This window comes from Rissa tridactyla, chromosome 9 (assembly GCF_028500815.1).
Source record: "Rissa tridactyla isolate bRisTri1 chromosome 9, bRisTri1.patW.cur.20221130, whole genome shotgun sequence".
Classification (NCBI taxonomy): Eukaryota; Metazoa; Chordata; class Aves; order Charadriiformes; family Laridae; genus Rissa; species Rissa tridactyla.
In genome coordinates, this window is record NC_071474.1 from 46,488,219 (window position 1) to 46,504,727 (window position 16,509).

General features: G+C 40.2%; 1 protein-coding gene across 2 annotated transcripts in view; it reads left to right on the plus strand.

Moving 5' to 3' along the window:
- The window catches only part of ABCB7 (ATP binding cassette subfamily B member 7), a 41,041-nt gene extending 25,468 nt beyond the window's left edge, over positions 1-15,573 (plus strand). For both annotated transcript variants that reach the window (XM_054214904.1, XM_054214905.1), the window contains exons 9-16: positions 983-1,157; positions 2,626-2,783; positions 3,329-3,492; positions 3,665-3,794; positions 4,258-4,429; positions 9,910-10,013; positions 11,609-11,716; positions 14,479-15,573. In XM_054214904.1, coding sequence (XP_054070879.1) covers positions 983-1,157; positions 2,626-2,783; positions 3,329-3,492; positions 3,665-3,794; positions 4,258-4,429; positions 9,910-10,013; positions 11,609-11,716; positions 14,479-14,697 — 1,230 coding nt within the window. In that variant the 3' untranslated portion in view covers positions 14,698-15,573. The remainder of the gene's footprint in view (positions 1-982; positions 1,158-2,625; positions 2,784-3,328; positions 3,493-3,664; positions 3,795-4,257; positions 4,430-9,909; positions 10,014-11,608; positions 11,717-14,478) is intronic.
- The last annotated feature ends 936 nt before the right edge of the window (positions 15,574-16,509 follow it).

The window sequence follows — 16,509 nt, forward strand, 5'->3', positions numbered from 1 at the left end:
CCAGTTGTTACTACTCGGCTCTTTGTCTTGCTTCTGTCAGCCTAAGGAAAGCGAGTCATTCATCTTCTACAGGGCTACATATTTGGAGCAATAGCATATTTTTAAAACATTATTCATTTGAAGAGTACTGTGTGATATTGACAGAGTAGCATGAAAGTTGTTAGTTGGGCTGGAAAAAATCTATTTGCTAATAGAGCGAGAAGTTTCTTTCATGACTAAATCGCTTTGGCCATCAGTTTCTGCAAAATGTAAACTTAAGAGTCTTGAAGAAGCCTCTCTTCACTTGTTTGCAAAATTGTCTTCTGAATGTTGGCCTGCAACGTACTGTCTTCTCAGATGACCATGTGTACTGTTTTCATTACCTGTTGGGGTTTGTAGCACTCCATTGCAACGTTTGCATGAAAGAACAGGTCTCTCTTGGTTCTTCTGCCGCTACTGTTAAAAAGCCCTGTGGACAGCTTTGACGTTGTCCAGGCTCCTGCTTATTTTATGTTTCTTTTAATTGGAGACCTAGAACTGGAAAGATAAGCCATGGAGTTATCTGTGAAGAAGGACCCAGAAGCAGACATTGTGTGAGAAGTACTGTTCTAGAGAATTTGTCATCACACACAGTAACAGGGATGTTCTAGGGCATAGCGGACAGTAATTTTTTCTTCTCTTTAGTATCTAGTGGCAGCTGGTGTTTGGTTTTGACGTTAATTGGGTAGAAGTTCTGCAAGACAGACACCCAGTGTTACTAGAATACAAGTGTGGTGGGGATCTCCATAATGTGTCCCCAGAACCTGCTGGGGGTTTGCTGATGGTTTTTGTCTTCACACACTGATCTTTTATCTTCTTTTCTCTTTCATTGTTAGAAGTGTTGAAGAGGGGCTGTGTGTGTATCTGTGCATGCAGTATGGTTATACTGAATTTTATAACGAGTTAAACATGCAGGGTAGGATGCTTGAGAATGTGACAGTTGTTATTTTTGTGTATATCACAGTATTTCAATAATGAAAAATATGAAGCCCAACGGTATGACGAATTCTTGAAGAGATATGAAAATGCCTCCCTGAAGACTACCTCTACTTTAGCTCTGCTGAACTTTGGGCAGAGTGCTATATTTAGCATTGGCTTAACGGCCATCATGGTGCTTGCTAGCCAGGGCATTGTTGCAGGTAAGTCATCTGTCTATAAGCTGAAAATTACTCTCCTTTACCTTAATTCATCCATAATAGAGGTGTTAATTTTAATTAACTTATGGTTAATGTGATAGTAGTTCATTTTGAGAGTTTTTGCTTGTGAGTTTGGGGTATTTCTGCTTCTTGGAGTATTATTAATTGCATTTTGTATATACACATATAGCAGTTACTAGTATGATTTCATTAGAAACATTTTGAAAGTTCAGTAGTTAGAGAAAGGTCCTAAGAAAATGTCACTTAGGGAAGCTTCTGTTGAAGGATTGTGAAAGACGCTTACATAAATACAAATACTTCTGTGGACCTTCTACAAAGATCCTTTCTTTATACCCTTCTTCCTTCCCCTGTTGGCAAGATTCAGAGCGTTTCCCCAATGTGTATATACCCATGTGCTGTCTCCGGTAGTTTTATTACCAGTGTTCTTCACTTTCCTTAGATTAATAATGGCACATTATTAAAGAAACTGTTTCCATATGTTAGTTTTTCATCTATGTTTTGTCTAATTTACTACACGAAGTAAAGCCTGCTTGTTTAGGAAGACACAGTGCAAACACCAAATACAGTAGATGAATGCAGTATTGGGATGAGGCTCAGCTAAAGTAAGGTGGTTTTTAGGGTAAAAATAGTGGTGCTATGAACACTGTTAGCATCCGGATGTGTTTGAAGGCTCGACCTCTATATCATGTTGTCTTTCTTGCGTCTCCTTTGCTCTTTTTGAGAGATGCCAGAACAGGGAAGAGTTAATCTGTGAATGGATAAATCAGTAGGTGCAGATTATGGCCACCCTTAAGAAAATTTAGAGCGGCCTTTTAGCAGGATGGTAGAAATATGGCTTTAAATCATCTTTCCGGACCTGTTTCAGCTGAACTGACCCAGCACTTACCTTTACCTAGTGTGTCATCCTGAGCGTTCCCTTCATCAGCGTATTTGATGTTAAGCTGCCCAGAGGTTCTCACTACGTGTTTTAGCAGCTCTGATGTACATAGTATGAAAGTCCTCTCTCTTGATCAGGACAATTTCTGTCATTTAGATTTGTCTATAATTGCACTTAAGATTGTCTTTCCTGGTTCTTGCTTCCATATATTAGTTCCTCCCCTTATAACTTATTTAGGCCCCTTTATGTTTCTTTCTGTGGAATTTACAACTTTACAATCATGTTTTCCATTAATTTCCTGATATGCTGCTTGTCTTACTACTTATACTGCTGTTATAGCTTTTTTATTTTTTTAGTGAAATCCACACAAACATTGCCATTTGTTTCGGGCACCTTCCTATATGAAATCTGATCTTCTGGGAATGAGTTTTGTTTACTATTTACACATCTGGGTTTAGAAATGGGATAAAAGAAATTAGACTTGATTGATTATTTTTTTTTAAATCTTTTGGTGCTTCCTAACAAGACAACCCTTCAAGTCTCCTTATTCTCTCACATCCGTTTTGTCTTAAGGCAGCCTTTCTGTTGGAGATCTAGTAATGGTGAATGGATTGCTGTTCCAGCTTTCTCTTCCCCTAAACTTCCTGGGAACAGTATACAGAGAGACAAGACAAGCACTTATAGATATGAATACCTTGTTTACACTTCTCAGTGTAGATACCAAAATTAAAGTAAGTAGTAGCTCGTTTTCCTAAAGTATCTGGGTATTTAATAGGGCTGTTTTCTGGCAATGCCATTATTTCACCCTGTTTGTTACCTTCCAGGTTTAATTTCTATTCAAGAAAGAGATGTCGTGTAAGGGTGCTGTTCTGCCTCCTCTTTAAGTGCAGTTAGTGCAATAGCAGCTGCTTTTTTTCTTGCAGAACCTTTTAGTGACAGCAAAAGTTGCTTCACAGAAGCTGTATTTGTACTGAGATTCTCTTATTTAAATATTCATGCCTTGTGCTTGAATTTTTATTTGTAATTAATGATGCAGAATTTATTACTGCAAAAGAAGTTGTGAAGCAGAGTGTATATTGCAGAAATTGTTACCTTCTTTGGGCAAAAGAAGGAACAAACCAGTTTCACTGGTGTGGCAGATTATTGTTATTTTCAGCATATCCAAGCTGGAGTGTCTGTTTGCCTTTTTCTGAGCTGAGAAATGGACTGTTCAGCTTGTTGAACTGCTTGAGATACTTTCTGGGCAGCATATAAAGTGACACTCTTCTTTTAATAGGACAAAGAGCTGGCTCCACCCCTGCAGATCACACCACAAACGGCTGCCATCGCCTTTGATAATGTGCATTTTGAATACCTTGAGGGGCAGAAAGTCCTTGCTGGAGTCTCTTTTGAAGTCCCTGCAGGAAAGAAAGTGGCCATTGTAGGAGGTAGTGGGTCAGGGTGGGTAAATGGACTAAATATGCCAATCAATGATGTAGAATTTTATTTCTTCAGTGTGTTTGTTCTTTTTTTTTTCCACTCTTTTAAATTTTTTTTTTGCATCAGTTCTGTTTGGAGATTGTAAATGATAAAGCAGGAATCTAACATTAACTTCAATTCTTTTCAATTTCAGGAAAAGCACAATTGTGAGATTATTATTTCGTTTCTATGAACCTCAAAAAGGAAATATTTATGTTGCTGGACAGAACATACAAGATATCAGTTTGGAAAGTCTGAGAAAGGCAATAGGAGTTGTACCTCAGGTATGCCGTGTTTCGTTCTCGGTATTCTGACACTGTGGTTCAGTGAAGGCCAATCCAAACGCAATGATACTGCCTACTTCCTTTGGAAGTCTGCTTTTTTTTTATTTTATCCCCCAGGAAATGTTATGTTCTCCTGTGCATCATCATATAGATCCAATTTCTGAAATGTGTTTAAGCCTCTTCATGAGAAACTGCCTCCAGCTTTAAGTGATTTAGCTTTATAGTTGATTACCACCCATAATGAGTTAGCAAAGTGGTAAAAGTATGCATGACATATATGTATTTAGGACACAAAATGTATGAATCCCATTTTTGGGAAAAGATATTTCCCCAAATACTTTTACCTTCAGGCTTTGTAGAAAAATAAAATATAATTCTGTATTGATTTCTTTCATGGGCTGGGGACAGTTTTAAAACTATTGTTCATGGTTTCTTGTTTAAATTATTCTTTCTGTAAATGCAGGATGCTGTTCTCTTCCACAATACTATCTATTATAATCTGCTCTACGGCAATATCGGTGCAACGCCAGAACAGGTATATGCAGTAGCAAAGTTGGCAGGAATCCACGATGCTATTCTTCGAATGCCGAATGGTTACAACACTCAGGTTGGTGAACGAGGACTCAAGCTCTCAGGTAGGTTCTTAAGTACACAAGGTCTTCGTATCCCTTTTGCTACCTCAAAGTTCAGTGCGTAGTTTGTTTCTCAATCAGACTGGCTTTTAGCTTATTTACACCATAACATAATTGTAAGGCTAAATATTAATACAAACATCTGTAGTTTAAGGCAACAAGATATTTAAAGGAACGTATTTTCAGGGGAAAGCATTAAATGAATTGATAGGTAAGCATGTAGATGCATCTGAATAAAAATGATCTTTCTCATAACCTATTTGGGTAGTGGAATGTGTGTGAATAAAATTGGAAACTTTATGTATGTGTGCTTTGTATGGAGGATGTGAGAGGCTTACATACACACATAGAATTTCCAAATTTGTGTCCTTAAATCAAAACTCGTAACAGCTAAAAATGGTGGTTTGTTTTTGCTGTTGATAGCAAGTAAGGCAATGGGGTGTGTTGTTGCAGCGGGGTCATTTTGGACCCTGTTCACATTGAAAGGGCCTTTATGTCTTAGGTGTTTCCTACCCATGAATCGTGTAAGAAACAACATGAAAATGGTGTCTGCCTATCTGCAAGCTATGGATTTGCATTACACAACCTTGACACAGAAACAAAACCAGTGTGAGTTTAGGTTCTCCAAGTCCCTTCGTATTTGGGTATGCACTCTGTAAAAGAGAAAACTGTTCTAGACTAGAAAGACAATATCATGGCAGGAGCCAGGCATTGCTAAGCATGCCAGCCTTTCGGGGCCACTCTAACAGAAAATTCTCTTTACTCCTTCTTCTCTACAGCTGTCTAATATTAAAATTACATGCACTTGTTCGCAGGGAAGATGATGCTCGAAAGCAAATGTTCTTCCTGTGGCAGAGTTATAATGTGAGATGAGGGATCACGTGGAAAGTGGGATATGTCTGAATCATTTCCCATGTCCTTTTTCTGTTTTTTTTATTGAGGGGACATAGGATTTTAAAAATACGGAGTTTACATCTAAATTTTTAGGTAGTAGCTAGGTTCCACTGGAATGCTTTTAGTTGCATATCTCTTAGGTTAAGGTTGCATTGAGACAAAGCTAACAATGATATCCATCGCATAAATGTCACACTTATAAATGTGCGTTGAATGAAGCAAAAATGAAATTACTGTTTGGGTTGAAGGATGTATTATTATTATTAGGTTATTGTATTACATTTTAAATAAGTCTTTATCTTCTTATAGTTCTTACAGCTTTTTAATAGATACTTGATGCAAAATAAAATGGGATGCTCATTTAATGACGTTTCCCCATTTAGTTCAGTGGTGGGTTTGGTTCCCCTCCTTGGTGGATGTTATGAGAAGTAGAAGGTGCATTTGCAAAGTTCATTAAAAGCGTCTCCTCTTGTCTTTTTTTGAAAAAGCAAAACACACTATGGTTTTGCTTAAAATTGCTAGCTAATACAAGCGGCGGTGGGACGCGGTTTTTCATATTGGTTTGGTGTCTTTTTCCTAATACAGTCTTAAAGGTGTCTAGATAAGTGTGAGGTCACTGGAAATATTTGGTAGGACTTTGATAAGGTTGGTGGCATAACGCTGAATTGCGTGCAGAGAGTGGCAGTGGAGAAACTGCAGCACAAACACAACTGAACTGCGGCTCTGCCTGAGGAGAGGCGACATCAGTCCTGGATACAAGGCCTTACTGTTTGGCAAACTCTAAACGTGTGTGGCAGAGCTTAATTTTCTTCCAGTCTGACTCTGTGTACAAGACACCACTTATTGGTCAGAGCAGAGAACAGGTCAGCTGTTTCCATTTGCAGGTGGGATGGAGTGGTACATGGCACTGCTCTACTCCCTTGGGAATGAGGCATGGCCCTACCGGAGAGAGAAACTTACCTCGGTGAGTTTGGAAACTTCAGGGTGCTGAAGGTAGCTTGAGAATGGTACTGAGATGTAGGGATCTTTGGGGGATGTGGGGGTGCAGGGGGTCGGGCAGAGATGACACCTGTCGCAAAGTCGCCAAGCTGTGTGCGGTATTTCTTGCTGTGCAGCCGCTGGAGTGAGGAGTCCTGCTCTCTTTGATACAGAGGATCAGAGGTTACATTCTGTATCCAGGATGTGTGTGCAGGAGGAAGCATGTGGATGTGCAAAAGAGGAATACAGAGAAGGTTAGAAGGGAAATAAATTATGTGAAGCGCAAATCCGAGTGAGTGAGTAGAAGATAGAAAATTAGGTACTGGCAGAACTACAGAGAACCGTGATAATGATGAAAGATTTCTCTTGTGCTGCCCTTCTCCCCAAACTAGTAATTTCTAGAAAGAGGATTTGACTAACAATAGGTTTGAAATGTCTTGACGTTTACAGGAGAATAGAATGGTTTGGGTTGGAAGGGACCTTTTAAAGATCATCTAGACCAACCCTCCTGCCCTGAGCAAGGGCATCTTTCACTAGATCAGGTTGCTGAAAGCAGTAGCCTGAGGTTTAAATTGGATATTAAGAACTTCTTCATGGAGAGAGTTATAGAGCATTGGAACAGGCTGCCGGGCGAAGTGGTGGAGTTGCCATCTCTGGAGGTATTTAAAAGATGAGTAGACGTAGTGCTGAGAGACATGGTTTAGTGGTGGGCTTGGCAGTGTTAGGTTAATGGTTGAACTACACGATCTTGAAGGTCTTTTCCAGTCTAAATGATTCTGTGTCCCATTCTAAATCTGGAGAAGTGTGTGGGCATGTTGGAGTTTCCTTATGACCTCGAGACTCCTTCAACGGAGCCCTTCTGAAAATGGGATGTGCCTTTACTCCATCCTTCATTTTGTGCTACCACTCTGATGGTGATAAGCACCCATCTAACAGTGCTTTAACAAAAGGGTGTTTAGAAAGTGAAGGGAAGCGTGTTCTTTTCCTGTGTTGCCTGTTCTTAAAGAAAAGAGTATGGAAAATACTTCTCAGGAGAAAGACACTGGATGTCTGAGATAATAGAAAAAGTGCTCAGTGGGCATCTGCCATTTGAAGTAGCAGCTTCAGTTTCTTGTTTTCAACAAATTAAAGGAGTATTGGCAAACAATAGCAATAAACAAGCTCCAGCGGTGTTTACAGTCGGTACAGGAGTGTTTGGCTGATGCTCTCGGAAATGTCTGTTCACCTTGGGCTTCCTCAAATTGCGGATGGAATTGATCTTAAATGCAGTTGTGTGCTCAGCTCTTGGAGAACTTGATTCTGTGTGCTTTTGTTTGCAGGTGCCAGTTTGTGGGTGTAGGTTGCAGTGCGGAGCTAATGTGTCCGCTGTGTCCTGTGTGCTTTTCCGAGATCAACATTTTCCTTGATAATTATAGTTGTAATGGCCAGAAATGCTTTAGTTGTTTAATGGATTGGAGATGTCAAACGCATATCTCTGAGTTCCTTCAGTAGCTCTGTAAAAATACAGCATCTGTTACTTTAAATCTCTTTAGTTTTCTGAATAGTAAAATGCCTTCCTAAATTGTTATAAAGGTATATATTAGATTCATTTCTGAATTGGTTTAATTATTATTTTTTAAGTTGGGTGAGGCTTCTTATACTTCTAGTCTACAAAAATAGCACTCGGTCTTGTTTAAATAATATGTTGTGGGAGAGAGAAAGAGGAGTGAAAGCTCAGTGACATTGTGGTCCTCTTTGGAATCCGGGCGTTTTATGTGTGTGGTGGAAAAAGCGAGGTTTTCAGGACCACTGACGTGGTGGGTGTCTCAGTGAAAGGCACAATGGCGATTAACGTGGGTCCCGCACGTGTGAACGCTGGTAGTGACGTGTGGGGCCAGTAAAGGCTGTGATCTTCATATGGGGCCCTGGTTCTGTGAATAGTTAAATCTGTTGAGCGCAACAAATGGTTAGTTTAAAAAAAACCATGAGTAAATTGGATTCTCCCTGTATGCAAAAAAATCGGTATATTATGGATTCCTTCCAGTAAATGAACAGTTTATTTCTTTGAGCGCTGACATTGGAAAACTATATGGTAGAAGTGCTGTCTTGATGCTTTAAAACTGGTGGATTTTTTTTTTATAATTGGCAAGAACATTAGTACAAACAAAACTCCCCGGTGGCAGTGCAGTAGCGTGGATAACAAGCCTCAGTATCCAAGTTTCTCTCCCCTCGTGTGGTTTTCTTTGCTCGTGTGGTACAAAACCAGACATAAGCAAGTCTTAATTGCAGTGAGAGCTTCATCAATTTAAATGGCGAAGTAAGCGTTAGTGCAATTCTTACTGGTCTCAGTGATTGATTCCTCAAGAGTAAATAATGAAAAATAAGCTGTTTTGGCTTTGTCAAGTAGAATCCATTTCAGAGTTTGCTCATAGATGTGTAATAGACAGAGCTTTCGTGAACGAAACGATTAACATGCTGCTATCCTGAATATGAATGAACATGAAACAAGTCAATATGTTACAAATGTGAGGAAAGACCTTGGATTTTGTTATTGTAGTGTGTCTTTCAAACACGGATATTGTCAAGCTGTGAGGTTTTTGAACATGTTTTAAAGGAGAGAGAGAGTATATTAAAATAGACTGAGTAAATTGTACAATTCTAATTGCTACTGAGTTCTGCCAAAGAGAGTTTAAAATTTGAACTGCAGCATTTTAATCAGCCTTTTAAATGGTTTATTAAAGCATGGTCTCTCCTGATAGGAATGGAACATTAACAAGAATATAATGGTATTAAATGGAGTGTTTTGAAGTCTTGAATAAAACAAAGGAGGACAAGTGCACAAATGTGAAACGTTTGCATTGCGTACCAAATGTTTAGCAGATTTTAGGTTCTCAAATGCACCTGTTTTCCTGCCTGTAAAAGTTGTCCAAAGTTATTCTTGAGTAGATGTTGGCTGGAAGAATTGTGAAGGAAGGAAAGTAGTCTGAAAGTTTGTTACGTCAGAAACCACCAGGCAGTAGATTGCAGAATGAAGGTGCTTTGAAAACCACTGAATTACCGTATTAATTGTGTTCTTCAACGCAATTTGCCGGTTAAAGCTGTTACATATGGACACTAGACCTGGGCTGTTGTGGAGTGGAAAGTCAGACGAATTTCAAGGAGAGACCTGAAGGAAAAGTATGTGTGTGCAAGGGGTGCGTGGAATCCAAATACAGCGGCATGGACAGTGTCGTTTATTTGCACGAGAGAGAGCAGGATGAATGGATGCAAAGTTGCTGTACGGGGCAGAGCTTACACCAGGGAAATGAGCTCCTACTCCCTGGTGCGAAGGGCGAGTTACTGCACATCGGCCTCGGTTACCTGCTCTTCCCTTGGAGCGTATACGAAATAGTTCTTTGTCCCTTTCTGAAAGGATAAGCAATCTTGAATCGCTTCGGATTTACCAGGGAGCAGAAACTTGTGTGATATCTTATGTCACATGTACAGACTTTTAGCATTAGCAACTATGATGTATATTAAAAATAAAAGAAAAAAAAAAAAGAACCAGCCCCCCAAACAGTAATGTCTACAGTTGAATTGAGAATATCACAATTTAACTTTGTCTTTTTTTTTCCTCTCTCCCCCCCATTCAGGAGGAGAAAAGCAGAGAGTTGCAATTGCTAGAGCAATGCTAAAGGAGCCACCTATTTTTCTCTATGATGAAGCCACATCATCTTTAGATTCAATTACAGAAGAGGTAAATCGGGATTAAAAAAATATAAAAGTTAAGTGGTGTGATGATGTCTGATTCTGATGCTTTTTCCTTGTTCTTTTCCTCTCAGAAAGAATTCTGTTCTCTTTGTCAGATATGGCTATCATGTGTTTTCCTGCTATTATTATTAAGAGATCCTATGTCTAAGCCCTCTCCCTGAAGGCCAGAGCAGAGATGCTGAGTCTCTGTCTACCTTGAGGCATAATGAAGAATATCAGCTCTGTCCCTGGGTTCTGTCTTACATTCTTGAGGTCCCGTTCACCATTAACTGTTCATCTCTTGAAGCTGTTGCAAATACCTCATGCAGCTGTGAAGTGTGAAGCTTTCCATTCTGCTTAAAAGGCATTTAGGTGACATCTAGCATTCATTAAAAATGTCTTATAAATAACTGTGACATAATGCACAACAGAAAACTTCGTGTTTGTTGTACAGCGTTTTTCTGAGATGCAAATCAGGCAGGTGTAACCTGCGATGCTGGGATTAATTTGGCTTCGTTTCACAGGAAGGGCTGTGAAACATCCGAGCACTGTGACCTAAATGTCATGACACCAGCCCAGTGACTGCATCAGGCTTCAGAACTGCATCTCTGCTTAAACACAAAACTCTCGGCGCCAGCAGTAATTTCACAAACTAATGTCAGCAAAAAATAGAGCTGGGGCTATGTTTGTGTTCACTTATGCAGATTATTGAGCGAATTTATTGACCTGTAATCACTAAATTACTTTCACTTTCCAGATACAAAGAAATCAGAGTAGAGACTGTACATCTATAGAGTAGAGCATTCAAATGTAGCCCAGCTTCCTCCTCGGACCAGAACAGTTCATAACACGCGCAATTCTACTTGGATTCTTTCTGTCTTTTGTTTTGCTGTATTTATTGCAAGAATCATAAGCAAAGCTGAAAGTTTCACAGCGAAACTGCGCTTTAAAGACAGCAGATGAAAATGAGTCCTTTCCACAAAAGCATGTCTGGTAATCGCAATGTTTTCTGACCAAGGCAAGTGTTTTTCAGGAAAATATTCACTTATTGTAGTGAGGGCACAAATTCCCGATTAGCGCTGCTTGCACCTGGATGCAGTTTGGGAAGGTGGAAGGCAGCTCACAAAGGAAGCGGTGGATAGGTAGAGAATTCCCAGGATTGCTTTCACTTTATGTTCCACATTGGCATGATATTTTTTTCTTTACCTTTCATCGATTGGAAAGTATTATTACGGAATTTTATTTTCACATGCCTTTGCTGCTGTTGATGTTGCTTTTGTAGAATGGCTGCCCGGGGAAGTTTTTCCTGAAGTCAACTAACATTTCTCTTCCTTTATCCCTTGGGATATCTGCATTATTCTATGAATAAAGGGGTTTTTTTTGCAGTTTGAGGACTGTATCAGAGCCACACATATTTCATGCTTGGGATTCTTCTGTAGATACTTGTAGCTGTTTCTTATTGTGAAGCTGTAGCAGTACTGGAGATGTTTCTCAAAACTTATTTACGGTAATTTGCATATTTCCAGACAGCATTTTATTTCTCCTCATACCACTGAGGAGCGTGTAAGAGTGTGTTTTTTCTTCTCTATTTTAATCTTGCAGAACATTCTCAATGCCATGAGGGACATGGTGAAGCACCGGACATCGGTTTTCATCGCTCACAGGTTGTCGACAGTAGTTGACGCCGATGAAATCATTGTGCTGGATCAGGTGAGGGCATCACCCCGCCATGTGTCGCTTCCACGTAATGTCAGTGTTTGTTTCAGAGAGTCCCTGTGTTCGTTTGAAATATTACACTCCCACCAAGCTACCGAAGGCTTTTCTTAGGAAATGAACCATGTTAGAAAATTCTAACCCAAGCGTTGCCTTTTATATATTTCTCTTCTTTGCAACTAACAGTTTATCAGTTGCAGAAACTTGCATGCGCAACTCTCTTTTATGTTGTATTTTCACTTCATTTGCACAGTTCATTTAACTACATGTTCTTTACATGGATTATGACAAATTTCACTTGATGCTCTGGGCCTGGTTTAATGTTGCATGTTTTTTATCTGGTTTATTACGTGCTTCTCTCAGCTTAGGTTTCCTAATGCGTTCCCCCAATTTATGCTTCATTCTCGCTGCTCAGTGAGTGTCTGTCTTTCCCATACATCCATTGGTTTTTTTCTTTCAACAGAAAGAGAGAGGACAGCACGTTCTGTTTCCATGCAGATAAAGCTGTTGTAGGATTGTTCAATATAATTATGCTATAAATCTGAACACCATTCTCTATTGTACCCGTAGAAAAGTGTGATTGTTCCCTTTCTGTGCGCTTCTCATAAGAAAAAGAAGAAAAGTTTCAACACTTGATTTACTAAATCACTCTTCAGCTCTCACCTCATATTCAGTCTGTCCTAAGTCCATTTCTTTCTCTATTAGCCATATCTGGCTATAGATTTAAAATAAACAAATGTCCTTATTATAACTTCATAGATACTCTTTTAGCTGATAATGCTGAAAATATAGTGCTCTCATCTGCTGATAATAGATGTTAAATTTATCTCTGCGTTCGTTTTTTTCAGTTGCTGTTTATATCTTTGTGATCATAGGTGTATTTAGTGACTAAAATATGCATCTCTAAAAGAAAATAAATTATTCCTACAGTACGTTAAATGATTTCGTGGGGAATTAGAACAAAATCTTATGAAATGGTGACATTCATCTTTGCTATACAAATCTCAGCTTCGTATGAATCTCAAAATGAAGTAGTGGAATAAATCACTCGTAGTGCTCTGTGGAGTTTTTATTTGTTTTAGATCTGCTTGTTTTTTCAGCTTTTGCTGAAAAATCATTTCCTAAGGTGTATCCTTTATGTAACTGCATGTTAAAACATCTTGCAAATGTGTTTTAACATGATAGAAGGCAATCTGCGACTCTTTGTTTTCGACGCAAGTTTTCACAGCTTACTAAGGGTGTGTTTTGTGTTACAGCGTAACTGTTAAATTAAAAATAAAAGCACAACCTAAAACTGTAAACCAGCTCGGGCGCTCGCTTTCATGAATGATGTTGGTGTAATAGGGATTGTGAATGAGTTGAGGCAGCGTGGTGCATCGCTTTCGCTGCCCGGCTGCTTCGGGAGGCGTCGCTGACGTCTTGCTCAGCAGAAAGTTGCCTCTTCTCGTCGCAGCGTGATTGAGCGCCGTGTGAGCAGCCCGAGAAATACGGCTCAGTAGCGGAGATGAGACAAGATGATTGTGACTGGTTTTGCTTAGCAATGGAAATAATGGCATCACAATTTCAGTAGTTTTGCCCAGGTAAAATCAGAGTAACTCTTGAGTGAATAAAGCCCCATTGTATTAATGATATTGATCTTAGTGGTGTGAAGCTGAACAGAGAAGTTACATGTTTGATGATTGTTCAAGAGTTATTAAAAAAAGAAAAAGGTCATAATTCAACAGCTTAGCCTCTACTACAATGAACCGTATAAATTAACCACTTAGTTTTTAAATAAATTCCGCAGCGATGTTGGTCAGGTGTATGTTTGTTCAGATTCCACCAGCACGACTGCTAATAGAAGTGACAAGATCTAATTTTTTTCCCAGCATGTTCATCAGCAGCTGTCACAAGGAGGTAGATTTAATTGTAGATCAGAATTTAGAACTAATACAAAATCCATGTAGTTGTCTGTATAATGCTGTCTTTTCCCAAAAGAGAGAATAGCTGGAGAAGGAATACATTATTTTAATTTGAGGGCCGTGAATGGAAATGTGTACCTCAAAGTAAGCCGATGAGCCTGGTGTTTGAAGAGAGGCAGCGTTTCGCTGTCTGTGGGGTTTGGGTTCTCCTCTCCCGCTCTTCCTTCCCCTTTCCACAAGGAAAGTCCATAAATTGTCTTTGCTCTTGAGGACAGCACGGGTGAACTGAACTGCTCACGCAATTGCAATGACACAAGTTGCTGATCACCCATCTAAAAGCACAATTTACACTAATTGTTTTTAGGATTTCATTTTAAATGTGTTCTTTGCTTATCTAGTACAAATCCCTCTCTGTGTGCTCTTTTCTTTTAGCTTCTTTAGTGTAAGCGTGTTTGTTAGCACCCAAAGACATGTTTGTTCTGGTACGTTCATGTGACTTTTGCACCAGTAGTTTAACACCTTGTTCCTCATACAGAGGTCTATATTTATTTCAAATAACTATTCCAGTTCAGGTAGTAAAACTTCCATGTTGGTGGGCTTAAATTTTGTCCACGTGGCCAAAAGGCATCAACGTTTTCATCTATGTAAGGCTGAGAAGAACACAGCTCCGTGTTTTCAGCTTGCAGCGGAACACAATTCAGCGCGTCACACATCCAGTCTTTCGTTGCTGTCCCAAGCTCCTTCTCATTAATAATTGCTGTGATCTGTAATGTAAAACTGTGGCTCGTATATTGGCAACATTTGTATTCCTAAAGATCTGGTAATACCGATTACTGACTTCCTCCCTTTCTTTTCCAGGGTAAAGTTGTGGAACGCGGTAGACACGCAGACCTCCTTGCGAGTCCTAACAATCTCTACTACGAAATGTGGCACACGCAGAGCAGCAAAGTACTAAATAGTCACAACAATCCAAATTGGGAAGAGAGAAATAATCAGATGTCCAAAGAGGAGGAAAGGAAGAAACTAGAAGAAGAAGTTATGAACAGCGTGAAAGGCTGTGGAAACTGTTCGTGCTAAGTGTGATCCTGGATTAATCTTCTAGAACAGGTTAAAACTGCACAAGATTACAATGACATGCAGCTCTTGTTTCTAAAAAACTTTCAGCATTCAAAAACTTCCCGGGTTTTGCAGTTTTTGGGTTTTACATTTCTCAGAGGGACATAATTTCAACCAAAGGAGTTCTATTTTTACATCTTTAGAAATCTCTATTATTCAGTGGCATCTGCAAGAGCTGAGCTTTTTCAAAAACTTTAAACTTCTCAACTAAGAGTGTAATTTATGGCAATTTTAGGCATTGGTAAGTTCTCCTGGTAGTCGCTTGAGGTGGATTATTCGATTGTAAACAGATTTGTCCTTGGTTTATCTTATTTCTCATCGTTAATGATTGATAAATATGTCATGTTTTAATTGCAATTGGGCTAATTTTGAACTCATTTGCTAGTGAGGAAGATGCAATTTTAAATTCTTTAGTGCAGTTCTGGTTTAAAACATTCTTCCTTGTAAAGAATAAGAAAAGCCTCAACAAAATATTAGAGGTTTCTAATAGCAAACTAAATATTGGAATTACCTGTTTCACCCTGCAAAAACACCTTTCACCCGGGACTATCAGGAAATGTATTGGTATTATTCTAAAAAAAACCCTAACGGTATTTTTAAGAGCTTGCAAAAATCTGGAATTGACAAAATATTGTGTGACTTCACAGAAAACATCAAAAATGTTATATGTTAATATTAAGAATCGGAAGTTTCCCTTAAATGAAAAAAACCTCCAAGTTCAGGATTCTGTGTCCTCAACATCTGCTGTAGTAGTCAAAGCGGAATACAGTCACTTTTTCTATTTCAGTCATGGACTTAGGGAGCAATTAAGATTCAATAAAGACTTCCATAAATTTCTATTATGTCATTAATGTATGAGAAGATGACCTGGATAATGTTGAAAGCATTGCTATAATAATCTCCTCATCTCAATAGTCAAAACTTCTTCAGTGTCAAGAATCCTCAGTCGCTGTGATTTGCAGGACATTACAGGTGCATTGGGTTTGCCTGGGCAGGTTTTGCTAGTGGGGGGGCTGCAGGGGTGGCTTCTGTGAGAAGATGCCAGAAGATTCCCCCATGTCTTACGGAGCCGATGTCACCTGGCTCCAAGATGGACCCGCAGCTGGCCAAGGCCGAACCCACGAGCAATGGTGGTAGTGCCTCTGGGGTAACATTCTTAAGAAGGGGGGAAAAACTGCTGGGGAACAGCAGCCAGGAGAGAGGAGTGAGAACATGTGAGAGGAGCAGCTCTGCAGACAGCCAGGGCAGTGAAGAAGGAGGGGGAGGAGGTGCTCCAGGCACTGGAACAGAGACCCACCTGCAGCCCATGGAGGTCCATGGTGGAGGAGATGCCCATGGAGGACCCTGTGCCAGAGCAGGTGGATGCCCGATGGAGGCTGTGACCCCACGGAGAGCTCCTGGCAGGACCCGTGGCCCCATGGAGAGAGGAGCCCACGCTGGAGCAGGTTTGCTGGCCAGACCTGTGACCCCACGGGGGACCCAGTCTGTTCCTGACGGACTGCAGCCCGTGGAAGGGACCCACGCTGGAGCAGTTCCTGAAGAACAGCAGCCCGTGGGAAGGACCCATGTTGGAGAAGTCCATGGAGGAGCATCTCCTGTGGGAGGGACCCCGGGAGCTGGAGCAGGGGAAGAGCGTGAGGAGAAGGAGCAGCAGAGACGACGTGTGATGAACTGAGCACAGCCCCCGTTCCCCATCCCCCTGCGCCGCTCGGGGGGGAGGAGGTGGAGAAATGGGGAGTGAAGTTGATCCCGGGGAGAAGGGAGGGGTGGGGG